This window comes from Epargyreus clarus, unplaced genomic scaffold (genome assembly GCF_041222505.1).
Source record: "Epargyreus clarus isolate Ecla_fem2 unplaced genomic scaffold, WU_Ecla_fem_2.2 ptg000032l, whole genome shotgun sequence".
Taxonomy (NCBI): Eukaryota; Metazoa; Arthropoda; class Insecta; order Lepidoptera; family Hesperiidae; genus Epargyreus; species Epargyreus clarus.
The window spans coordinates 3,459,215-3,486,131 of record NW_027332237.1 but is presented as its reverse complement, the minus strand read 5'-3'; the positions used below and the strand labels follow the sequence as shown (position 1 = coordinate 3,486,131).

At 32.5% G+C, this 26,917-nt stretch overlaps 2 protein-coding genes across 9 annotated transcripts in view; one reads left to right on the top strand and one right to left on the bottom strand.

Moving 5' to 3' along the window:
* The window catches only part of Mctp (multiple C2 domain and transmembrane region protein), a 218,147-nt gene extending 197,011 nt beyond the window's left edge, over window positions 1–21,136 (top strand). For 3 of the 8 annotated variants that reach the window (XM_073090389.1, XM_073090387.1, XM_073090390.1), the window contains 12 exons: window positions 10,116–10,267; window positions 11,090–11,248; window positions 12,212–12,398; window positions 12,961–13,157; window positions 13,765–13,978; window positions 14,610–14,755; window positions 15,323–15,468; window positions 16,762–16,838; window positions 16,919–17,025; window positions 17,358–17,467; window positions 17,742–17,839; window positions 18,181–21,136. In XM_073090389.1, coding sequence (XP_072946490.1) covers window positions 10,116–10,267; window positions 11,090–11,248; window positions 12,212–12,398; window positions 12,961–13,157; window positions 13,765–13,978; window positions 14,610–14,755; window positions 15,323–15,468; window positions 16,762–16,838; window positions 16,919–17,025; window positions 17,358–17,467; window positions 17,742–17,839; window positions 18,181–18,258 — 1,671 coding nt within the window. In that variant the 3' untranslated portion in view covers window positions 18,259–21,136. Of the gene's footprint in view, window positions 1–5,706; window positions 6,355–7,816; window positions 7,956–10,115; window positions 10,268–11,089; window positions 11,249–12,211; window positions 12,399–12,960; window positions 13,158–13,764; window positions 13,979–14,609; window positions 14,756–15,322; window positions 15,469–16,761; window positions 16,839–16,918; window positions 17,026–17,357; window positions 17,468–17,741; window positions 17,840–18,180 lie in introns of all 8 variants that reach the window. The other 5 variants (XM_073090395.1, XM_073090388.1, XM_073090394.1 and 2 more) reach the window with 4 other exon arrangements.
* A 3,778-nt stretch (window positions 21,137–24,914) lies between these two features.
* LOC140755176 (uncharacterized) lies at window positions 24,915–26,867 on the bottom strand. The gene has a single exon (XM_073090386.1). It carries the CDS (start codon window positions 26,544–26,546, stop codon window positions 25,413–25,415), a length of 1,134 nt encoding a protein of 377 aa, XP_072946487.1. The 5' UTR covers window positions 26,547–26,867; the 3' UTR covers window positions 24,915–25,412.
* Between the last annotated feature and the right edge of the window lie 50 nt (window positions 26,868–26,917).

Genomic DNA, 26,917 nt, shown 5'->3' with positions numbered 1-26,917 from the left:
CATGAATATTAACAGATTAGATACTCAATAAGCAATGAAAATATGACAAATAATCATCATCATCATCTTCAGCCCACGTTAGTCCACTGCTGGACATAGGCCTCTCCCAAGGTACGCCACTGAGTCCGACCTTCGGCTCTTCTCATCCAACTAGCTCCCGCCGCCCGGCGCAGATTGTCGCGCCACCTTGCAGGAGGGCGTTCCACACTACGTTTGCCTAGACGCAGTCACAAATAATAAATTACCTTTATAGCAGCAATTACCGTACTATTGTTTCACTCTTATAAATAGTACCTAATATGATTATGAACCAATACAGTGTTCGGTAGGTTGATGATTAGCGAATCATTACCTTTCCACTGCTGCTTACATATCTTCTTGTAGCATGAATAAAGTTTTGATTCAATCCATACAATCATTAATGATACAACAATAGAATGCGGTCATTAGATATTACTTACGCAGAATTTTAGTATCTTTAACCCTCAACTCTTTCTCAACAAAAGTAAGTAAAACTCTTAGCTCCCCCCAATATAAACATGGAAATTAGAATCAAACTAATTAAAAGAAAAGAATAATAAAAAATATTGCCTACGAATCACGGCTTAAGCTGGTCTAATAAATTATAAGTACTTTCATGATGCGGTCATTCCTAGCAAACATTATTATCAAGATAGTCATAAACACTAGTAAACAATGATTATCTCGTACTATTAAACCATTACGTTATAAGTACGTCACATCAGACGACATTACTGGTCAGTGATAAATAAATACAGTGCCTTCACATTATTTTTATTATGTTTTATTATTATTATATTATTTAGTACATATCTTCATCTTCATTAGTAGTGGTAGTAGTGTTCGCAGCAGCAAAAATTGACAAATTTGAATCTAGGAAGCAATATTGTTAAAAAAAACAATCTCATACAAATAGTATCAGTAGTTTTTGAGGAAATCGCGGACATACAAGTACATACATACATACATAACAATCGAGTACAGAAGTTATTTTGAGGTCGGTTAAAAATAGAATAGATTGATGTTATTAATAAATATAGTTTAAAAACTAAAAACCACGCTAAAATCGCACAAGGAAAATCGATAATCCTGATTCCTGACGATCCTAATGAGGAGAATGGGATAAAACTATTAAAATCTTGTATTGTCATCGGTTCTTGATAATTGTTCAAAATTATAATTAAACGGACCGTTCAAAGTGGGTAAAAATCGAGTTTAAAGATTCCGTTACGTACATACATACATAGATACAACCCAAGGTAATAAAAGCGTGTTAAAAACTGACATAAATAGTGTAAAATTCATTTTTCTACACGAAGACACCATCTCTAAATCTACCTCATTATCCTGTGTTAAAAACTGCTGTTTTCTGGTTTATAGTGGGTGGTAAGGGACAAATTTGTAGCAGGCGTACCAATTTAGTTTTCAAGGTAGCAACGCAGCTCCAATTCTGTGATGCGTCTTTTCTGTTTTATTAAAGAAGAAATATTTTCCTGACATCAGTTGAAGGAAATAATTCCCTTAAAGCAAAAGGAAATTGTCGCTTCGCGTAAAATGTCAGAGCGGGAATTCCCAAGGGAAGAAAGTTCTAAAACGTTCTCTCAAGTAGTTTGTTTATTATTTTCCTTTACTTGAAAAGTTGAAATACATTTCTATTCTGAATAACTTTTCCATTCAAAAATATGATTTATACATTTATGTCTATAAATTAATTAAATAAGAAATATTCATAACAAATAAGCAGTGCCTTTGCACTTAATTTTAAATATAAGCTCTATTATGTACTATATTTTGTGTGCATAAACAAATAAAAAAAAAGAAATAAATAAATAAAATTGAAATTATTTCATTACACAATTCAATCGGTCAAATTATAATCTGGAGTGTAATCTTAATAATTAACATGTATATTATAAGCATGGAATCCACCTGATGGTGAGTGGTAGCAGTACCCATTTATAATCAACCCCAGATAAGATTAGATTCCTACCTGAGATTTGCCTCAGATGCACTACTACCCCGGAGGCCTAAGCTGAAATGCCCAGAAAAATTATGGCTCTCTTACCACACCCTTCAAACCAGAACACAGCAGCTCTTAACACTGCTATTATCATGCAAAAATAGGTGTGTTTGAAACATATTTAAAATCCGTATATTAAATTGAGAAACTGCATATTACGTGCATATTAGCTGATCTTGTAAATGGCACATGGGATTTTGACGAAGCTTCCATCACAAATATAGATTTTGCAATTTTATGAGCAATAAATAACTTCTTTATACACGGAAATAGCTAGAGTTCCTAGAAAAATTGAAGGCCGCCCGCAATCTAGTTATCTTTTACGAAATAAATCGAATTTTCCGCTGCAAATTTTTAAATTACTCCGATTTTCTTAGTTTGTTCGGTTACTTTCACGGCGCCAAAATATAAAATTGTTAATGTAGTTACTATTCTGTCCTGTAATGTTGAAAACTGAAATAATTAAGACGAGAATATTTTTTGCCAATGTCTGCCATAGCGAAAAAGTTACTAAAAATTGAACAAAAGTAATATATGTTTTTCGAATCAAAATAGTATAGTCCGCGTAAAACTGCTAGTCCGCTCTGAATATAGAAATTAATCGCGTCGCCACAGCAAATTGTATGCACCTGCTCGCAACAACTTCAAAGCGTAGCAGTTTGGCGCGGACTATAATGTAATGGGCGGCAGTAGCCATTTCCATCACGTGGACTGCATGCTCGTCTGCTATTCCTATATTATAAAAAAAAAAATCAATGTGAGCCGTCACGAGACGCCTGGCAGATGTGAAACATCGACATTATTTTGTAAAAGTAATATGCAGAAAAGAACATATTGTGAAAGGAACTAAATATGTCATAATGATAAAATAAAATATTACGATTTTTGCGCATGGCGACGCGTCGCCACACCGTACACACTACTGCATATAGACTGTATATATATACCATCGTATAGCGTGGGCATGCGTCGCCACGCCAGAAATCGGTTTTACGTGCGGCTATAGATGTTTCACATCAAAAGAAAACTTTTCTAACAAAAAATCCTGCAAATTATCTCTTTACCATAAGCAACAGTTAGTAATTACGTATAGCGATGGCTTGCGATAACCCTAATGCAAATTAGTTACTCGCAAATACTAACCTTGGCTAAGTTAGATCTATGGTGATAAGGATGTCGTTTTAATGATAATGCGTTTTCAAGTACAATAGAATACCCATGGTAATTCAATGGTACTCTATAGTAATAGTTGTAATTTATGTGACTTCCTATGTCTAGCTGTTTAGCTTATATGTTTATGACTTTTTATGTTATGGTATGCATCCCTTTGTGATTCATTTTTCGAAGTTACCATAGATATTTTTGGGGTACAGGTTGCTTAAAATATACTTACTAATAGCACTTTAATATATATATATATATATATATATATATATATATATATATATAATAAAGTGCTTCGAGGTCCCACTCTTACCACCCGCGACCCCGAAAGTCCCCTTTTAGTCGCGCCTTACGACAGGCAGGGGATACCGTAGCCCTATTCTAGTCGTAGTGGTACTTATATGTATTTTACTATTTCTTTTTTAACACAATGAATTCATTTACCTTTTTTTGAGGCAATTCATCTTTATACTCGAGTATAGCAATGTATATGTAAACAATTTGACCCCCAATTTTTATTTTATTTGTAATTGATTATAGACGTCATTTAGACAATATCAGGTGGACTGCGTGCTTGATTGCCACTTCAATTAAATTAAATATGTGGTTTGCGGTTATGTTCGACCGGCGTGCCGAGCGGTCACCAAACCGGTCTGACGCACAAAGGGCTGAACCCTTCGACAACGGGTTCGATCTCCGGCCAGACTTGTATTTTACTGATGAATTTAGATATATGTTCTGGGTATGTTTGTGTGTTTGTTTCTGTGTGTCCAAGGCACAGTGGACAAAAAATCCTAGTGTGGTGCTATGAGTGTAGAAAGCGTCTTTTTCACGTTGAGGTAAATGAATCTGTTGATATAAGATGTGAAATAATACAACTACTTCTTCAACCAATTCACAATTTTTATTATATCCGGTCAAAATACAACTCAAACGTAAAGGATCGTTCTTTTTCTTTTTTATGCGAACTCATACAATCGTATCAGCCAGTGACTATATAAATGAGAACTTATTATTATTAAAAGAAACTTTAAAATATTTTAATAGATTTCTAACAAATTTAATCCTTACTAATATTATAAATCCGAAAGTAACTCTGTCTGTCTGTCTGTCTGGTTGTCTCTTCTTCACGCTTAAACCACTGAACCGATTTTAATGAAATTTTGTACAAAGATAGTCTGAGACCCGAAAAAGGACATAGGATAGTTTTTATCCCGGAAATCCCACGGGAACTAGGGATGGTGATCTAAGATCGATTAATCGGAGAATCGACCTTTCGGACCAAAAACATTATTTTAATCGACATTAGTAAGAATTGAATCGTAAACTATGCATTTGATCAAGTGACGATCTTTAGCAAAGTTGTTGTCCATGAGCCCACGAAGGTTTCAGAGTTGGTACGACCAATTTTCGCCAGATGGCGCCATTGTCATTCCAATGAAAGTACGAATTTTCAGTTTTATGTATGTTATTATGTCATATTAATAAAACGCGGGCGAAGCCGCGGGCAAAAACTAGTACACAATAAAATTACTACAAAATACATACTACAAAATGCATACTAACGTATAACACTAATGAATCTTCGCGTCATGCTCTAAAGGTTAAGATTGTGTGGTTTGTGTCATGTGTGACGGGAAACATAATTATAGTTGTTAGACAGAGTTATTATGTATAGTTTACTGATCTAAACGGTGTAGAACACAAATAAGGGGAAACTTAGACCTAATCCGCAAATTTAGCGATTTCATTCGAACTTATCTTCAAATATCACTTATTTGTGAAAGAAATAACTTTGAGTGATACTCATATATCCATTATTAATAATCAATCTGTCCAATGTTTTGCCTACCAATGATCGATATTTTATAATTGGTTTAATACTAGACAATATCAATTTAGAAGTTTGGTATAGTCCGCGCCAAACTGCTAGTCCGCTCTGAAGTTGCTGCGAGCCATACAATTGGCTATGGCGACGCGATTCATTTCTATATTCAGAGCGGACTAGCAGTTTTACGCGGAGTATACGCAAAAAATGGATAGATTGATTATCAATAACCGAGCTAATGTTACTTTGGAATCACAAGCGCCAGACAAAATAAACGAATAAATAATACTTCACTTCTACAAAGCGATACTCAAAAACAATAATATTTACATTAGAACCAAAACTACTATGTACTATGCTATAGTCAGCGCCAAACTGCTAGTCCGCTCTGAAGTTGTTCCGAGCAGGTGTAGTACAATTTGCTATGGCGACGCGATTCATTTCTATATTCAGAGCGGACTAGCAGTTTTACGCGGACTATACCAAATTCATTATACCTTTCAACGCTTCCAGTAACCTACATACACATATGATACAAAACATTTTTATTACACGCGCTACAAAAAACCGGCATCTGTTTTCCATTCGTAACATATACAATGCAGACCGTTCTTGGTACAATATTATTTTCGATTTCATCTAACTTCTTGGTATGTAATTTATTGAGTGTTAGTGTTATTTGTACCCAAAACTAATCCGCGATTCCCAAAAGTTGAATTATTTACGCCACGGATACGAAAAACATGAAATATAAAGCTTAGATTCGCGGTAATATGTTTAAGTGAACAGATAGTTGGAAGAGAAACGATAAACTTTAGGTTAATATACGAAACAGTGATAAAACAATAATGTCTGATAAAGAAAACAAGATGGGGAAACTCAAAAACCGTCTTATAAAACTGCATGAGAAGATACAAGACCACGTAGAAGACTTTCAAGATCAAATCCAAACTAAGATCGAAAAATCGAGGATATCCCGCTTTGTATCACATATATCTGATGACAGGAGTTCCATAGATGATTCGATTGGTGAAAGAGATACCACAGATTATGAGAAAACGTCCTCAGAATCACCAGAGCTAACAAAGCGCAAAGGTTTGCTTGGTGTTACTAAATCGCTGAGTATCCCGTCTGTTGTGGTCGATGAACCAGAGGTACATAAAGACCCTAAGGATCTCTGTAAGGAGTTTATTAAAGTTGAGAAGAATGGGGTTTTCTACAGGCGATGCCTGTCCACGTCAAATCTGGCGCTAGAAGATGAGTCGAACCATTACAGCTCGAGCGATTCGTGCTTGTCCTGTGTTTCGTCCAGTGATGAGAGGTAAGATGAATTGTATTTTTATTTTAATGACTTTTTGGCGCCACAGTCACCGTCAATGTAGGAACTGATTCAATATTTTCTTTCATAGCAGCAAAGTGATATTTTATGATAAAAGGAAAATTTAAGAAGTCTGTTAACAAAGATAATGTAGGAACTGATTCAACTATGAATATGATTTTTTTTACTATTATAATTAAAGATAATATTTTCTTTCATGGCAGCAAAGTGATTTTTTATGATACTTTCTGTCTCATAAAAAAATACTGCTAGGATTATTTTCATATAACTATGTATATATTTTTCATTAGGTTCCAGGCTTCCTCTATTAATATCCTATATAACAGGGCCTAATATAATGTAGAAGTACTTTAATTAACCTTTAGACTGAAATTAATCAAACTGTTTATTTGACTTTTTAATCGAAGGAACGCTTATTTATTATGGATAATTATGACATTTTAAGATTAACAACGAGGTCAATATTCTCATTAATTTAATGTATTACTTACACCACAAACCACTTGACGTGATAATGACAATTTAATTACATGTCACATATTGGACAACAGCCATATATTAATTACATTGCTAAGTTATTAATAATGAATATTACTAATGACTCATATGTATCATATTTACCATATCATTACGGTAAATATAACGGAAAAGAATTTTAGAAGCTTTCGTTTAAATACAGAAATTGACATTATCTGTACGAAACATTGTAATTACCTGGAACGAAGTTGAAGGTGTTCAAAAATGGCCTGAATTGCTTCGAGGAAAGAATGCTACGGCCGTGCCGCTTTTTTATTTTTTTGTTCGACTTGCGGAAGCACTACCGTACCTCCAGATTTTCTGTGTGATCTTTATTTCTAAGTTCCTTACTTAAACTGATTGTAATTTAAAGGCATAGATTAGTAAAGATTACTCACTCCTAACAAGAAAAAGTAACCAGTTTTGAGAATGGAAATAGTTGCGTAAAAAAGTTTTGCCACGTCTCCGAGCTGAAATGTCCCTAAAATATTTGAAATAATTAATTATTTATTATGTAAATTAAGCAGTATTAGTTATTTATTCGTAAATTTTCTCTTAAAATGTTTTTATTCGTCAAAAATTCAAAAAAAGATCTTACTAATAAGCCGTTCGTGGCTTCATTCAATTTCAAGGCGGCGAAGTATCTTTACTAATCTATGTTTAAAGGTAGAAAACTTTCGTAGTTTAATTCCGGTGGTATCATTCTCACACTTATTTCTGCCTTATCAATGATGCGTTGCTTTATGCTGATTGGATGGAGTTAAGAAGGGACACTAACACAAGGCATTCTATTAGTCCGTTGAGGTCACATATCTGTTACCAATCTTAGGCAGGACTCCAACCCTATGTAACATATCCTTGCTGGTTTATCGCTTATTTTCTGGAATTTAAGCATCTCATCCTAATTTCCAACAAACTCTGGTGACAGAAACAAAGAAATGCGACCACGATCTGGAAGTCTACCACCAAGCGCGGCCACAGACTTGCAATCCACGTGTTCGGACATCATAGAGAAGATTGGCAACCACTTCCCAAGACTCATGAGCAGAGGCGACAGATTCCATAGGGTATTCCGCAAAATGCAATGTAGTATGGTGATTGCACGTGGTATTGTTTGATTAAATGTCTTGTAAATAACCTATTAATATGTGTTTGTTGTTCCTGCTTTGGGTGTTGTAGAAACTAATTTGGTGGTACATCTTTTTAAGGCGGTAGAACCCTTTGTGGTTCGACTCAGGCGGCACCACCGTCACACGTATTTCTGTCTAATAACAACAGTGTTAAGCACTACCGTGTCCTGGTTTAAGGGGTGTGGTAAGGGAGACACTTTCTAAGGCGTTCCAGCTTAGTTCTCAGGGGTAGCAGCGCATCTGTGGCCGACCTCAGGTAGGAATATCTAATCCTACCTGGGGTTGATCACAGATGTCCGTGGGCGGCAGTAGCCACTTACCATCAGATGGACTGCATGCTCGTTTGGTACTTCTGTATTATAAAAAAAGAACTACTAACACGTATCCTTTAATTTTTTGTTGCTTCTGCTTTGGTGTTGTGGAAACTAATTTAGAAAAGTGACAACTTAACCCAAAGGGCATACGAACTCAGCATATTCATCAAGGAAGATTCGTAACGTAATTCGTCGAAAGTCCGTTTTTTAACTTTTTAACTGAATATTCTTAACTAACAGATTCTGCAGGGGGATTATATTTGCCATTCATTCCCTATAAAATAGTCAATATTTTTGTAAAATAATTAATACAAAAATAGAATAATAAAAATAGAATTAGAGATGATGCAGTTTCGTAATTGATTTTTTAAGCTAAAAATCCGTTCTTTTTTCCAAAGGTCAATTTCACATTTAATATCGCAAATTTTTCATTTTTAGCATAATTCCATTAAACATTTACTCGCAAAATATATAAAGTTATTCTTTATTCCGGAATAAATTTCTCCGTTACAATCCCTATGAAATGAACCTAAACATCATTTACATAAAATTCTTATGAATATTTTTATAATGGTATATTTTTTTATTGTCATAATTTGAAGATCTGAATTTTCGACAGAATGAATAACATAGATGCTGTTTAGTAGAGTTGTCAGTTACCTTAATCTTTTATATTTTTTACGTATACCTAATATAAAAGAGATAGAAGTTTAACTGTTAAATAACAATACGATTTTAACTACAATAAAAGCATATGTATTAAACAAAAAATATTGAAATTAAACATATTTTTATATCCGTAATTAAATTTATTCCTTCTCATTCTGAGAGGAGAATGCCCAGCAGTGGGACATTAATGGGTTGATGTTGATGACGAATTTAATTCAACGTATAACTATAACATTTTATTGGCGGTAAAATTCGTAGATAAATCTACTTTTACTGTTTTCCGAATTGATCATAAACTATCGAAACGTCCCCACAATGGTTGGGATATATTTCAGCGACTTAGAATTTATGATGCTTAGAAATGCGAATTGAGAAATTTATTGAATTCTATATTTTGATAAAATTATAAAACTACATACGTTGACTTATTTTACGACTGCCTTTTCGTCCATGGTTTGTATGACTCATGTATTTATTTATCTTTATTCTAAATCATAAACTTCTCTGAAAGCCTTTGTTCAGTTTAAACATAGTCTAATTTCAAATCAATAAGTTACATTGGAAAATATATGACAATTAACAAACAACTTACTACCGACTTTGTTATTTATATACCTGAGGGAAATTAGCCACTGTCTAAACAATTACAACACCAAAGGACTCGCCAATGCATTGACAGCCTTTAAGAACTATTTTTGTACCCTTTTTGAAAATGGTAGAATCCTCGGTGTTTCGAGTCAGCGGCACCACCGCCCAGCTCTTTCTACCTAATAACAGCAGTGTTAGGCCTTGCTGTGTTCTGGTTTGAAGGATGTGGTAAGAGAGACATAAGTTTCCGAGGCGATCCAGCCAGCTTAGACCTTAAGGGTAGTAGCGCGTCTGTGGCCGCCCTGAAGATATTAATTCGTCTTATCTGAGGTTGATTACAGATGTCCCTGGGCGGCAGTAGGTACTTATCATCAGGTGAACTGCATGCTCCTTCTATATTATAAATTAAATAAAAAAAACTTATTGAAATTCCCTTTATCATTTACTATGGATTTAGCGTCTCGACAATCAGCAACTTATTTCCAAAAATATTTTCAAGATATTAAACAAAATCCATTATTTCCAGTACCTGCTCAAGAACACAAGACTGAGTGACGTGAACAAGCGCCTAAAAGCACAGATCTGGAGCTCCGTGGTCACCATCGTGCTGGTCGAAGCCAAGAACCTGCCGGCGATGGACCTGGATACCAGATCTAGCGACCCTTACTGCAAGTTTAGGTAAGAACTAAATATGGAATATATTTTATAATATAGAAGTGGTAGACGAGCATGCAGTCCATCTGATAAATGGCTAATGCCGCCCATGGACATCTTTAAACAACCACAGATAGGATATGTGCTGCTATTCCTGAGGATTAAGCTGGGACGCCACGGAAAAGTATGTCTCCCTTAGAATACCCTTCAAACCAGAACACAGCGATGCTTAACACTGCTGTTATTAGGCAGAAGTAAGTGTAGCGGTGGTGCCGCCGGAGTTGAACCATAATGAGTTCTACCACCTTCAAATTCACCTTCAATTTTGTTTTATAATTACAACTGTTGTCGACTAACGAGATGTTTTGATGTGTGCAATGCATACATGACTTTGAAAAGACATATGGTACGGAAAATCCGTGTGGCCAAACTGTTTTATGTCTGATTCTAATATATTTGGAGACATATTTTCAAACTACGCCTATTTAATATAATTTGTTTTTTTAAATACAATATGCAGTGTACCTGATGGTAAGTGGCGTTAACCAAGTCAGACTACACTAGTTTTTTTTTTTTTTTTATAACATAGGAGTAACAGACGAGCATGCAGTCCACCTGATGGTAAGTGGCTACGGCCGCCCATGGACATCTGTAATCAATCCCAGACAGGATTAGATATTCCTGTCTGAGGTCGGCCACAGATGCGCCACTACCCCTGAGGACTAAGCTGGAACGCCTCGGAAAAGTATGTCTCCCTTACCACACCCGTTAGTTATACCGTTATAGCGTTTAACACTACTTTTAAAACCCTGAAACATTTTGTTACATACTTACCGAATATTACAGATTAGGCAACGAGAAATACAAAAGCAAGGTTGTCTGGAAGTCGCTACACCCATCCTGGCTGGAGCAGTTCGACCTTCATCTCTATGACGACCAGGAACAGGTCCTAGAGGTCACGGTGTGGGATAAGGACAAACAGACCAAAGACGACTTTCTAGGCAGGTATGTTGTATGGATTTTGTAGTCAACAGAAGTAGTAAGGATAGAAGTGTAAATAAATTGATAAGAAGCAAAGATTCAGAAAGAAGTGTTAATGAATGAAATAGAAGTGTGTGTTGAAATTTTGAATTACTATATATCAGACGGTTAGACCATGCCATTAACGTTCATGCACGTTATTTAGATTAAACACGACTTTTTAGGCAGGTATATTGTATGGATTTTGTAGTCAACAGAAGTAGTAAGGATAGAAGTGTAAATTAATTGTCCAGAAGCAAAAAAGATAAAGAAAGAAGTACATATAAAATATTGAAATAGAGGTGAGGTCTGTAATTTCAAATTACAATATATGTAATTGATTTATTTAATGAGTTATTTCATACAGACAAACAGACAGTATGTTGTATGGATTTTGTAGTTACGGACAGAAAAGATAGAAGTGTTAATCAATTGAAAAGATGTAAAAAATACAGAGAAAGAAGTATAAATTAATGAAATAGAAGTGTGTGTTGAAATTTCAAATGACAATGTATGTGAATGTGGTTTAAGTAATGTATGTAAGTAATGTATTGCGGGATTTCATAATACCTTGAGATTCATAAGCGTTTATGTGTGATGGTTATACTACGATATAAATACGTAAGTTTTTAAATTTAAAATATAATCGACCATAGTTTACCTTTGGCACAAACAGTGTTGTAGCGCCTTCTTACAATTCTTTAAGAAATGGCACCATGTGTTTCTGAATCACGCTACCGAAGTTTTCTCAATATCTCGTATATATACAAGCTCTGAACTGATACTGTCGTTACAGGCGCTTCTCAGGCATGATTGAATAACCTGACTAGATATATCCCTTTGCTACAATGTTATTTACTATCAATGATTAGTTACAAAATTTAAATTATTAATGATTATAAATTGAATTTAAAAATTACTCAATAATAACATTATAATTAATTCCAGGTGTACAATCGATTTATCGCAGTTAGAAAGGGAGAAAACCCACAGCATATGGCAAGAGTTAGAAGACGGGAACGGGCAGATATTCCTCCTGCTCACCATCAGTGGGACCACGCAATCTGAAACCATTACGGATTTGGCCAGCTATAGAGAAAACCCGCGGGATATCGAAATTATTGAGAGGAGATACGTAAGTCATTACTATTCCTATTGTTTCTATTGCAAAAAAGTAAGAAAGTTAGGAAAATAGAGAAAAAGAGAGATGGAGGTAGAAAGTTATCAAAATAAAAGTAAAAATGTATCTAATAAAAATAATATTCGAGTGTTATTGTATTTTAAGATCTCTCTGATAAGGAACTTTTAGTCTTTATTGTACTCAAAAAGGGAAAACTATATAAAACCGATTAATAAACTAATAATACGACGTATAAAGCACGATTTAATTCAAACAATTAACCCTTGGAAAAGTTTCCAAAACGCCGATAATAATGCGAAGAGTTCAGACAACTGTAATATTTTGTGTTGCATTTCAAATATATTTGAAAGATCAAGCTTGTTATTATTTTTATAGTGTTTTTTTATCTGGAAGTCACTAGAACTTCCAGAGATATATTTCTAGAGAAAGACTTTTAGAAATAGACGTCTAATCTTCGTTGCTTTTACGGATCACTTCTTCAGACTTTCATTCGAAACTATATTAAAATATCCATACTAATATGCACGGAGTACTAATACTGTACTTGCCCTTTCAGACGTGGTACCGACTAAATGAGAACTCGAGTGGCGTTGGCTGGCTTTGCGTGAAGGTCTACGGTGCTAAGGGTCTAGCTGCCGCAGACCTCGGTGGAAAGTCTGACCCCTTCTGTGTACTCGAACTAGGCAACGCCAGGCTACAGACCCACACGGAGTATAAGACACTAGCTCCAAATTGGATGAAGATTTTTACTTTGTGAGTAGGTTTGCTAATATTATCAATTCTCATTTCTGTCTCACTGAGCACCGGGCTTTTATTTCTGAAGCCACCAGCATGCAGTCTACCTTATGGTAAGTGGCTACTGCCGCCTAGACATTTGTAATCAACCCCAGATAGGATTAGAAATTCCTACCTGAGCACGGCCACAGATGCGCCGCTACCCCTGAGGACTAAGCTGGAACGTCTCGGAATAGTATGTCTCCCTTACGACACCCTTTGAACAAGAAGATAGCAGAGTTTAACACTGCTGTTGTTAGGCAGAAATAGGCGTGGCGGTGGTGCCGCTGGAGTCGAACCACAAAGGGCCACAAGAACCACAAACCACAAACTAATTTATTACTAACGAGCTTTTGCCCGCGGCTTCGCTCGCGTTACGAAGTAATATTTTCATCCCCTATTTTATCCCCTTGGGGGTAGAATTGATCAAAATCCTTTCATAGCGCATGCCTACGTCATAACATCTACCTGCATGGCAAATTTCAGCCCGATCCGTCCAGTGGTTTGGGCTGTGCGTTGATAGATCACTATGTCAGTCAGACACCTTTGAGTTATATATATTTAGATACAACGTCTTAATTTTCAGTACAGTGAAAGACATAAGCTCAATATTGGAACTAACGGTGTACGACGAAGATCATGACCACAAGGTGGAGTTTCTTGGTAAATTGGCAGTGCCACTTTTGAACATACGGAATGGGGAGAAGAGATGGTTTGCCCTAAAGGACAAGAAGATGAGGGCTCGAGCGAAAGGAAACTACCCTCAGATACTGTTGGAAATGACTGTTATATGGAATGTGGTAAGTATATTTTAAAGAAAGAAAAAAATAAAGAAAAATCTGTATTCGGATAATTGCAACGTAAACAAAGAAAAGAAAAAAAAAAGAAAATCTAAATACGAAAAAATTATCAAACATAATTTTATTAAAAATCGTACAATGATAATTGGGTTGTTGAGAGACAATAAACATTGACTAGTTTAGTGACGTCATTCTAAATCCAATATGGCCGATGCTTATCCCCATGGTTTTCTGGGAATGAAAACGTATAATCGTTGCCAACCCAAGCTAGTAGGGCCATTTGATGACAATGGTTACTGTCGTTAACATTTATAATCAACCCCAGATAGGATGGGAGTCTAAGAACAGCCACAGAAGCAATGTCACCCGAGGACTAAATTTGAACGCCTCATTTAAGTATTACTCTTACCACACCCTTCAAACTAGAACACAGCCGCCCTTAACATTGTTATTAGGCAGAAATATATATGACGATGGAGCCTTCGTATCCCAACCACGCAGAATATCTTGGGCATAAATAGGTGTGACCGTAACGCCTCCGGAATCGAATCACAAAGGGTTGTACCATATTTATTATGCGTAAATTTTAATTTTGGTTCCTTAAAAATAACTAAATATTGATTGATTACAGTTAAAAGGGGCAATACGAGTGGTGAATCCGAAAGAGCCAAAGTACATGCATCAAGAGGCCAAATTTAAGAGGCAGCTCTTCATACGCAATGTGATGAGGCTAAAAGCAATCATCATGTGGTTTATAGAAGTTGGCAAAATTTTACAGTGAGTATATAGATACTATCCAATACTATACCAATGTACACAGGTACATTGGGTATTATTTTAAAGCTGTAAAAAATATTTTAATGTAAATGTATTGGACTAAATAAGTAAATAGTAGTCGAATTAAAAAAATATTTGAGGGAGGATTTTAAGTGTCATTTTCTTAAAAATGAGCCATTTCCTATAGTTTGTCATTTTATCCTTATAAGCCACACTGCACGATGGTGAAATAATACAGGGTGTTAAGTTTTTCAAAACGAATTCCTTCGATTTCCGGTTAAGGAAAATATTTTTTACAAAAACAATGATGCCATTTAAATTGTTATCAAAATAGGTCCCGTAACTTAATTCAGCATTTTCACTTAAGTTTACTTATAGTTTCAAATTTGGCCATAAAACTCGCTTGAAAAATTCTCCCTGTATATACAAGTTTAGAAAACTTCGATAGCGTGTTTTAGAATAAATACTTATGGCGCCATCTGTTGACAAGTTGTGGAAAGTTACCACATGCAAAATCTAAGCCTATCTTATATTTTTGTGTTTTTACTAAACTTTGATTATTTTCAGAGACTGTTTCGAATGGGAGTCCCGGATTCGATCCTTCCTTGGTCTGTTGGCGTGGCTGGCGTTCTGCTACTACTACGAGATGTGGATGCTGCCTTTTCTCATGCTAATCTTCTTTTTTCGGAACTGGCTCATCTACAGGCTCACAGGTAGAGTTTTTTGAATGTGTTTATTTCTGATATTAGATATTATATGTCTTCGGCCACAGATGTCTTGATATTGATGGCTTAGGATTTAAATAGATACATATAATAAGGCGTTAGGGTCATGTCGTGGAAATATACGACGTGCAACGTAAAAATTGACGACATTATGGTTATTTCTTTGGTTACATTGAGGTCATTGGAATGAAATTACTTATATTTATTTTGTATAGGCCAACGGCCAACGGCGGCAACTTACTTACAAATTGTCAGTTACAATATTTTCTTAAACTACTACTGAAGTTAATTGGTGGAGGATCTATAGGCATTATAAATCTTTATGATATAATAAACAAGGTGAAGGGAGTCAGTTAACCCTAGACCCGTTTCAACTTAAGTATATCTTATTTTAACCTTTTGTTATTTTTTTATTTATTTTATGGTTTTTGCTATTCACTTAATCACATACTATTATAATTATATTTATGAATATTCAATATGTTTGATATGTATCTATGTTATGTACGTATTGTTCTAAGAAAAGATGTGTTTTTTATTTTCTTATTTCAATCAATGTCATTCATAAATTATCTTATAAATTATTCGTTAAAAATAAGTCGATTGCTACAGAATTTGTTTACGTTATAGTTTATACATTATATATTACATTATTATTTTGTTTATTTATTTTTTATTTATTATTTTAGACCCAATAAAACGTTTCCGCAGTAGTCCATGGGAGTATATAAAATCTTGTTTCTGTAGTAAGTCCAATATAATTATAAATTGTATGTTCTGTGTCCTGTTTGCATGTATTGAATGTTGTGGAAACTAATTTAATCGTATTGATCATACTAATCCGAGTCTGTACTAAGCCACTGCTCATACAGGGTAGAGTATATAGGGTGAATTTTTCAAATGGGCCTTCAAGGCTAAATCCGAAACTATAAGAAATAGCGAAATTGCCGAAATGAATCACGAGACAGACTTTAATACAAAATGCTTCATTCGATAATTTGAAAATGTATTTCCGTAGCCGGGCATCAAATTATTTAATTTGGAAAAAAGTAGTACGTGTACGTTGCATGCATTGGTGGTGCTACTAGGGATAAAATTTATAATTTATACTTTATTGTTGCTAGTGTTATAAAGATTGTATGATGCATAATAGCAAACAGTTGCGAAACAGCAGGAACGGTAACGATATAACGCGTTATACGGCATAATATAACGTTATAACATTAAAAATATTATAACGGTCTATATTTTGGTTACAAATACGTTATTTAATATTTTTAGGAGGAAATCCTTTGCTGCTACCAGTTGATGATGACGACTTATTGGCTGAAGAAGATGATGAAGAAGAGGTAGATAAGGTAATTTCTATATTTTTTTGCTAAAAATCAACTATACGTGTTTCAGTAACAAACTATGTTTTTTAATTTTATTGTTTTAGGAGGAGAAGAAATCACTCAAAGAAAGATTGCAAGCAATACAAGAGGTAACGCAGACTGTGCAAAACGCAATTGGATACGTTGCTTCTTTAGGGGAAGCTGTGAAAAAGTAAGTTTGAACCTAATACAAAAATATATGTTTCGAATTTTCTCGTGATATTTTCTATAAAGCTTAATAAACAGTAGCATTCTAAGTTATGCAATTAAGTTATTAGTTGTCACTTTTTAACATGGGACAGGTTGTATTCAGTTTTGCTGAAATATAATTAAGTAGCTAATTTTAAATTATTATTTGGTATATTAAATACTCCTTTGAATTATAAGTTATGTTCGAATAATTTTAATCGAACTAACACGTTTTAAAAACTTAATCGACACTACTCTATATTTTCTTGAATAAAATAATTAAAATTGTCCATTCAATATGGTTAATGGTTTCAGCTTAATGAATTTCACGGTGCCCTACCTGAGCTATATAGCAATAATCATGTTGTTTGGTGCTATGCTCGTGCTGTATATAATTCCCCTGAGGTATCTACTAATGGCGTGGGGTGAGTTAAAGCCATTGTTATAATTTATAATATAGGTTATATAGAATTGTATTAATGTTGTTAAATGGATTGGTAAGTCGTAATAATGAAGTTGTCGAAAATTTTATTATTTACTTAAGAAAGTTGAAGGCCTATTTTTTCCTTGCGTTTATATGAGAAGTAAACGACATTGATTTATTTTAGTTAGTATTTTTTATTTAATAATACTTTGTGTTATTTTGATTAGTGTGTATATTATTAGAGTAAAATGATGAACACTGGTATTATTTTGCAGGTATAAATAAGTTTACAAGAAAAATACTTAGGCCTCACACAATACCCAACAATGAAGTTCTAGACTTATTATCCAGGGTACCTGATGACGAAGTATTAGTAAGTATAGACAACTATTTACATCTTAGACCCCATTATATCTTCAGACATTCATCGTAAAAATATTAGCCCATATAAAGTTTTGACAAGCACTGCCCCTCATTGAGCGGTTGCGTTTCAGAAAACATAAATACGATAAAACACATTATATAGAACGATATCATTATGTTTTTCCACGGCCCGTGGCTGACACACATCTTTAGATATAAATGTTCCATTATATGTTTAGATTCGTATTGATTTAACTTAAAATCTCAGTTACCAGGTAAAATTACAGATATTCATGGGTAGCAGAAGTCACTTACCATCATTTAGCTACTAATGACAGTATTGTTCCTCAGCTCGACATCAGGGAGTTGAAGCCACACCCACCAAACGAGCACAGAAGGGACGCAAGAAAGAAGCACAAAGCAGCGTAACACTACCAAGACATTCGGCACCGAATCGAAACCATAGCTGAAGAAAACTTAAGACCCCTTAAGTTATCATTTAGAAAACGCAGTGAAAGAAAAGATTCAAGTGCCGAATAAGGACTATAAAGCGGTAGATAAAACAATAACTCTTATACTTTGTTCAGTGTGTTTTCTATTCGCATTTAATTAGCCAAACTTAACTTTACTTCCCTATAGTTAATTCTGTGTTAATTATTAGGGAAGAGAATGCAATTGAATTGTATTTGTCGAAAAGCAATTGGAGGGTAGAGTAAAGGAGAATTATCTCATATGGAGGATCTGTTGATATTGTTGATCTGATGTGTCCAGCTCTAAACAGTAAACGATAGTTCGAAAATCCTACAAAATTGCGGTAGTATAGCAAAAGGGTATAAAATGAACTTAGCATGAAAAATGCGATGCTATAGCTATCCAGTATCAAATTAATTATATGTCTATTTCATTGAATTTACATGTTATAGACTAACATAAATATAATACCCACAAATGCGAAATATAAATGAACCAAGTATGCATTCTTTATTTTTTTAGCAGAAATGGTCTTTCGAGCCGAGTGCTTCTTTATAAAGTTCATAACATTTTATTTAAGATTAACTGTGTACGTTTTCAAATAAGACTCTTATTTTAGTTAGCATTAGGTGCATTTCCGTTTCGTATAATATTACATCAAAAGTTAAACTGTGGCGAAATATTTTTATAGAAAAATATTTCTATAAAAGTATTTCGTAATGTAATTCAATGACCCCCGAACGTAACCAAAGAAACATTCTCTAAAACATGTCTCAAATTATTATGTTATAAGCGCATTAGGGCGGTGCTACAGTTGCGAATTGCAAGCGGGTTTTTGGAGCTAAAAATGGTAACAACTGAATATAGCACGCTAATTGCAATTACGTGAAAATAACGGCCAAGTAGCGTTGTCGCGTCAAACGCAATGAGCTCGGTGCGAGTGCGTATAGGATAGAAAAAAGTCGTAAGTGTGAAAGGTCCCTTAGCTTCACATTAGTTAATTAAGTTTAAGCATGCAATTAAGTTATATATGTTCATGCATTTTTATATTTGTAGATAAAATCTGTGATGACAAAAGATCTGTAAAATATGTTTAAAATTTTGTAACAATGAATACATATACTTATTACAAAATAATAATTACATTATATAGATAGAAATATTACAGAAGAATATATATAATATTACTGGAAAATATAACGCAATAATATATTCAGTAATATTTTCCGTATCGTTATATCGTTATAATATATTATTATTCTATTCAAAGTTGCAAAAATTGACTGCAGTTTTCTTATGTTAGTTAAAAAATCATGACACCAAATCGTATGTAATTAGGTTATTATGGTCCAAATTAGATAATGGCCATGTATAAATTTCTTCCATTTGTTTCTAAGAATATTATTTCAATAGTTAGAGGTTTATCCTTAGCTAGATTTTGCTAGTTAAAATATCTTAGCGAGAGCCGATTTTTATAACGTAAATGTAAATATGGAGCTTGCAGAGGCATAATGTATTTACATTGTTGAACGAAAGCTGAATTTACACTGTTGAAACAGGAACGATATTTACATTATAACAGTACATTTAATTTAATAAAATGAAGGCTAAAATTTTGTCGAATCATAATTATTTGCATGTATTATTACATTAATTTCATTGTTATTTTATATCTTTAATAATTTGGATGTAGATAACGATAAACGTTTTACGTTATATAACAGTTACGTTACGTTATAACTGTTGGTAAACTATTGTTATAATAAAATGCATATAATTTGAGATAGTTTGTAACGTCAGGTGGTCTTTAAAAATAAATTCATAGATGCATGTTTACGAGACTATTTTACAGTTTGTATAGCTATAGCTTAGTTTTGAATCTTTTTTGTTATTTTCATTAGTGTTAATGTAAATCCAATGAAACAATGTAAATTCAGCTGTCAATTAGTAACGAAATGTAAGAGTTGCTCCAATATTAATATATAGAATTGTTGCATTTATTCCCATACTGTATAAAATCAAATTAAGTACGGATAGATAGGATTTTTAATATGGTCGTTTTTGTATCAAATGTTACATTTTGTTCTTTGTTTGTTAACGTTGACAGTTTTTGAAGGATGAGTTATTTTACATTTCATAAAATTTATTCAATTATATACACACATAGTAGAATAAGACTGAGACCAATCTCATTAAAGTAGCGTCATTAAATATAGTGAAAATGAAAATACTTATCTCAGATTCTATTTATAAAATCGAAATATTCTTGTCTTGTCTTTGAAATTTCCTTGCCATCTTTAAAATATAAATATTTAACCTGGCTATCCTGCCTTTTATTAGCAAAGTCGCGAGAAATAAAAGCAAATTATGTATAAGTATGTGAATGATTCATTAAATGATGGAGAAAGGATATTCATAATATATTTTTAAGATGATACAATGTTTTTTTTTTTTCATTTTATATTATTAGAAATTGAAAAATATTGTTGTAAAGAACACATTCTAAGAGAATTCAGAATGGCATGTCCATGCCAAAAAGCTTAACGAAAATCTATAATAAGCTATCTACTCAACTTTAAAATATCTAGGTATTTTGCTTTGATTCTGATTGTATTGCAAATAAGGTTATTTATGTTTTTTGGATTATGTTGGAATGAGCTAAGGGCTGATGAATTCGATTGCTTCAATTTATTTCTCGCGATAGTGTTGCCAGCCGTCAGGTATGCGATACTACAAAAATAAAGAATATCTATTTATTTATGTAATAAGATATTATGAAATAGCTACATTCATATATACGATGAAGTTATTTAGCTACTTTATTTTGTATTATTAATAAAGATCACCTACTACATTCTATAAAGTTACATTTAAACTTAAACTAATGAAAAATTGTATTCTTAATATATATTTAAATGTAAGTAACTAGCAAGACTACGAATCACTTGTAGTAGAAAAGTTATTAAATCTTATTCTGTAAAAAAATCATTAGCATTTTTACAAAGTTATTCTAACCTATCTTACTTCACGTTCTTTTAAAAATTTAAATTTTCTAAACCTCATAAACATATATTTGATATCACACAAATTCACCTGTTGGATTGTATTCACATATTTACAGCAGGCATTAATTGTAGCCAAAAATGTTCGTCCCATATTATTAAGTTTTAACAAATAATTTGCATCAATCATCATTATATTTAGTAACGCAATAGTGACATCTGGTGAATGCGAAGCATAGTGCATTTAATTCTAATTCCTATTCAATTTAACATGATATGTAACTACATACCTATTATTTCTAGTCATCAGCTTATTATGTTTTTATTCTATAAGAGTAATATATAGGATTACTTGTATACAGCACAATTATATTTATGCACTATTTTCTACTGTACATTGCGCACATTTGCACGTTGAAAAATATAATAATAAATATGTCTACAGTAAATTTTATTTGAAATGTGATATTATAAACTGTTGTATAGTGAAACGAAAAATATTGTATTATATGCCGAAATTCAGTTATTCATAAACATTAGATAGAAATTATTTCATATTTTATTACGTTAATACCAATTTATTTACGCCATCGCCTATGTCGAAAGCATTACAATATATATAATAATGATCTTTCTTGTGGAAAAGAAAACGAAATTTGTTGTTCTGTAAAATAGAAATTTTATTCTATTAATCTATATTCTATGTACAATAAAAAATTAAAATGATATAAATGATTAAATAAATAAACAAACCTGTAAAATAGAAAAACGACATTAAACGTTTTTTATTCCACTAAAACATTTGTCTATTTAAATATATGTGACATAGAATTTAATGTCTCAAATAAATAGACAATAGAGAAAAAGTTCATAGATAATAAAAATAAATTAACTTTTTCTTTACATCTCCCCCCCTGGAGAAAGAAAATAATAATAATAATATTAATAATAATTACAATTAAAGTTAACTTAATTCATCTTCTTATCTTTCATTTTACTCATCTTCGTTTTCCTCTTCTTCTTCATCTTCTATTCTCATTCTAGGAACTGGAATCAGTTTTGTAATATGGAATAGATTTGATTCAGATTTATTGTGACCTGTTTCAATTTTGTATATTGAGTTTGAAATCTTTTCAGTAATTTTATATGGTCCAATCTTTAGTTCATCTAATTTCTTCCTGTTTAATTTATTTCCATTTTCAACATACACCATATCTCCTACATGGAATTCATGGTGTTTTCGATTTTTGTCGAATAAAGTTTTATTATAGTTATGTGATTTCATCGTGTTATCCAGTGCTGTTTGTCTGTCTTTGATCCAATCATTATTAGATTTGTTTTCCTTCAATTCTTCTGGTAGAATTCTACTATCCGTACCATATAAAAGATAACTTGGAGTAAAGCCAGTAACCGTGTGATTAGTATCATTATATTTATTCACGCACTCTCGAGCTATTGTTGTCCACGCCATTTTCTTTCCTTTTTCATTTATTTTGCATCTGATTTTATTCACCAATGTTTGATTCAGTCTTTCATTTAGACCATTCGAGAATGGTGCATTTACTGCCGTAAAAACCACTGGTATTCTTTTTTCATTCAGAAAATTCTTAAATTCTTTCGAATTGATACCCGGGTATTGATCAGTGAGAAGCATACCAATATCTCCTGTTTCCAATGTATCTTTGACCAATTTTATAAAATCTCTTGCATTCTGGGTCTTTGAAGTCAAAATAAACGCATATCTTGTGAAATGATCTACCAACAGGTGTAGATATTTTTTTGTTGACCGTGAACCTCCGAAACCTCCAATTGTATCTATTGAGACAATTTCAAAAGGTTTTGTTGCTGGCCCTAAATGGGACATCAAGCCAAATTTCTTAAGTCCTCTTGATTTATTTTTTAAACAAATCTCACAACTTTTACAAATTATTTTTATATTTTTTGTCAAATTTTTTGCTGTATAGAGTGGACAAATTGTCTTTTGCATTTGTCGAATTCCAATATGGCATAAGTTTTCATGTATATTTCTAACGAGTTTAATGCTAAATTCTTCTGATAGTATTATCTTTTGCTGCCTCCTAAAATTTTTAAAATATATACCCTTATTTTCAATTAACTTGTTTATGTTATTTTGTATTTCCATATTCTTATTCTGATCCTTTAAAATATCTTCCATCTTTATTAAATTGACAATTTTTAATTGTTCATCTTTATTCTCATCGGGTTCTAATACGGGATTCCTGCTTAAACAGTCAGCTTCTAAATTTGTTTTACCTGGAGCATATTTGATTTGAAAATCATATTGAGATAAATAATATGTCAAATCTCCTAACTCTTCATCTGTTCTAGATTTTAGGTTCATATTTTCCAACGGTTTGTGGTCTGAATAAACTGTAAATGTTTTACCTATCAACCAATATTGCCAATATCTCACAGCTTCTTTGATAGCTAAACATTCCAAGTATATTGCTTTCTTTTTCTTTTGAGCTTCATTGAGTTTTTTCGAAAAGTAAGCTACTGGTTTTTCTTTTCCGTCTGTTTGTATTTGTTTTAAAATAGCACCAATACCTTCTAAAGAAGCATCAGTATAAATATTTATGGGTAAATCTTGATCGAATATTTCTAAGACTGGTTGTGAACATAATAGGTTTTTCATCATCTCAAATGCTTTCTGGCATTCAGCAGACCAAACAAACTTTTGATTTTTCCTGAGTAATTTATGTAATGGGTCTAATACTATTGCACTCCTTGGTATATATTCATGGTAAAAATTTATCTTTCCTAGAAATTGTCTTATATTTTTTTGCGTCTTTGGAACAGGAAATTTTTTTATCGAAACTAAATTGTCTTTTATTGGTCTTATACAATTATTTTGTATTATATGGCCCAAATATTTCACTGAATCTGTGGCAAATGTGCATTTTGTAAATTTTAACCTAAAACCTTCTACCTTAATAGCTTCTAACAACTGCGATAGGTGATTAATATGTTCGGGAAAAGTCTTTGAGAATATAAGAATGTCATCTATGTAATTAACACAAAAATCTGTAAGTTTATACTTTCTCAAAATATTTGATAATATCCTCTGAAAAATTGCTGGTGAAGTCTTAAGTCCAAAAGGTAGGCATGTCCATTGGAAATGTCCTTCCTGTGTTACGAATGCAGTCTTATTCCTATCTTCAATTCTTAGAGGAATCGACCAAAAGGCAGAATTAATGTCGAGAGCGGAAAAAAATTTACAATTCCTCGTCTTTAACATTAGATCATCAATTAACGGAAATGGTTGAGCTTGGGGTACTACTATTTTATTCAAGTCTCGGAAATCTATACACAACCTAGATTTCCTGTTATCTTCTTTCTTGAATGCTAAAGTCACAGGTGCAGCAAATGGACTGTAGGATTCTTCTATCAACTTATTGTCTAGTAATTTTGCTATTTGTTCTTCTATTTCCTTTTTATCCTCTACCGTGCATCTATACGGTCTCTTACTGCAATATTTATCCACTAATAAATCTATTCTCGCTTCATATCCATTGACAGTACCAATGTCATACTTACTTTTTGCAAAAACGGACTTATATTTGGAAACCAACATATCTGTTTCAGATTTTTGATAAAGATTCAAATGATCAGTTTTTATTTCAAAATTGTCCTCTTTCACATGTTCATTAAAATTTATTTTGAATTCCTGTATAGTGCTGCAGTTCTCTCTATTTATTAAGTCAGTCTCTTGTTTTATATTGGCTATAACCTCTTGTTCAATATTTAGACCACTTTTCTGAGTGATTTTTAAATGTTCGTCTTGGATTAGTTTAAAGTGTATTATTAAATCTAATCCAATCAAAAAGTCGTATTTAAAATGTTCTCTATCCATGATGTATACATCAACCTTTTTTTCTATGTCAAAAATCTTTATTCTTAGAGTTGTCAAACCGTTTGTCTTTTTAACACCATTAATAGTTACTAAATTAGCTTCATTCAAAATATTTCTTTTTCCTTTTATTTTTAATAACTTAGAATTAATCAAAGAAACATTTGAACCTGAATCATAGACTCCATATATTTCTAAATCATTATTTACTAATAGTTTGACCTTTATTAATGGTGTGGTTATTCGTTTTTTTGATCGGTTTCATTCAACTCTGCTTCTATTACTGAATTGTTTACATGTTTGATGAAGTTCTTCTTCATATTAGCGTCTTCTTTTCTTTTAAACCAGCATGTGGCTTCAGGATGATAACGAATCCCTTTATTTAGATCTTCACAAATCTTACATGGACTTTTATTATCATATTTTGTCTCGTCTCTTACATATACATTACTTTTTTTACATGAGAACCTTTTTTTATTAACTATGTATTCATATTTGCTTAATTCATTAAACAAATCCTCTGTCTCTTTTAATATTCCTCTATCAATTCTATTAAGGATAAATTCAGGTAAACCGGCTGCAATGAGATCCAATAAAGTACCTGTGTCAATTGATCTTCGCATGTCCAATAGAAGCTTTTCTTTTCGTATAGCATAATCCAACAAGGACCCATCTTTATATTTGAATAATAATGCATAGGTAACAGGGTTCCATCCCTTGTTGACAAATGAATCACAAAATTTCTCTTTCCATATTGACCATTCTGAATTCATAGATAGTTTTATCATCATTGAGCCATACCAATCCACACAAGACTTATCCATGAACAATCTAAGAATTTCAATTTTCCTTTCATCTGTTGTTATATCAAACCTCAAACATTCTTTTTCAAAAAACTCAATCCACTGCTTTGCATTATAATTTTTGCTAGTAAACTTTTCAATCACAAACTTTTCTGCAATATGTTTTAGACTCTGTTGTTTATTAGTCTGTGTACTCTCTATAATTTTTTCAAATAAGCTTTCTAATTGACTAGTTTTTTGTGAAACAGCAAACTGATTTTCATCATGTATCGCTTCTTCTAGAAATTGATCTCTAAACTGTAAATTACCATCGTCATCTAAATATGTCTTTCTTAAATCTTCTGTCATAGTTATCCAAATTCTTCTTACTTGGTATCTTTTTGTTAAACTATTTTTAACTTTATTATAAACAGTACTTTTCACTATTTCCTTGTGGTGTCCCACAGATTGCAGTTCTTCTGGTATTGTATATATTTTATTATCAATAGTTGCTATTGATGTAATAGAATAAATATTAGATTTACCATCGCTTGTAGGCAATAACGTAAATTCAAAACGAAGTTTTTCCATCGTAAATGAAATGTCAAACAAAATGTCGTTTTATAATAATGATCTTTCTTGTGGAAAAGAAAACGAAATTTGTTGTTCTGTAAAATAGAAATTTTATTCTATTAATCTATATTCTATGTACAATAAAAAATTAAAATGATATAAATGATTAAATAAATAAACAAACCTGTAAAATAGAAAAACGACATTAAACGTTTTTTATTCCACTAAAACATTTGTCTATTTAAATATATGTGACATAGAATTTAATGTCTCAAATAAATAGACAATAGAGAAAAAGTTCATAGATAATAAAAATAAATTAACTTTTTCTTTACATATATATAAACAAACGTCTACTATATTATGAATAACATCAATTACTATTTGAA

Bases quoted from the DNA above. Each gene is read 5' to 3' on its own strand.
- LOC140755176 (XM_073090386.1), bottom strand. From the start codon at position 26,546: ATGGAAAAACTTCGTTTTGAATTTACGTTATTGCCTACAAGCGATGGT.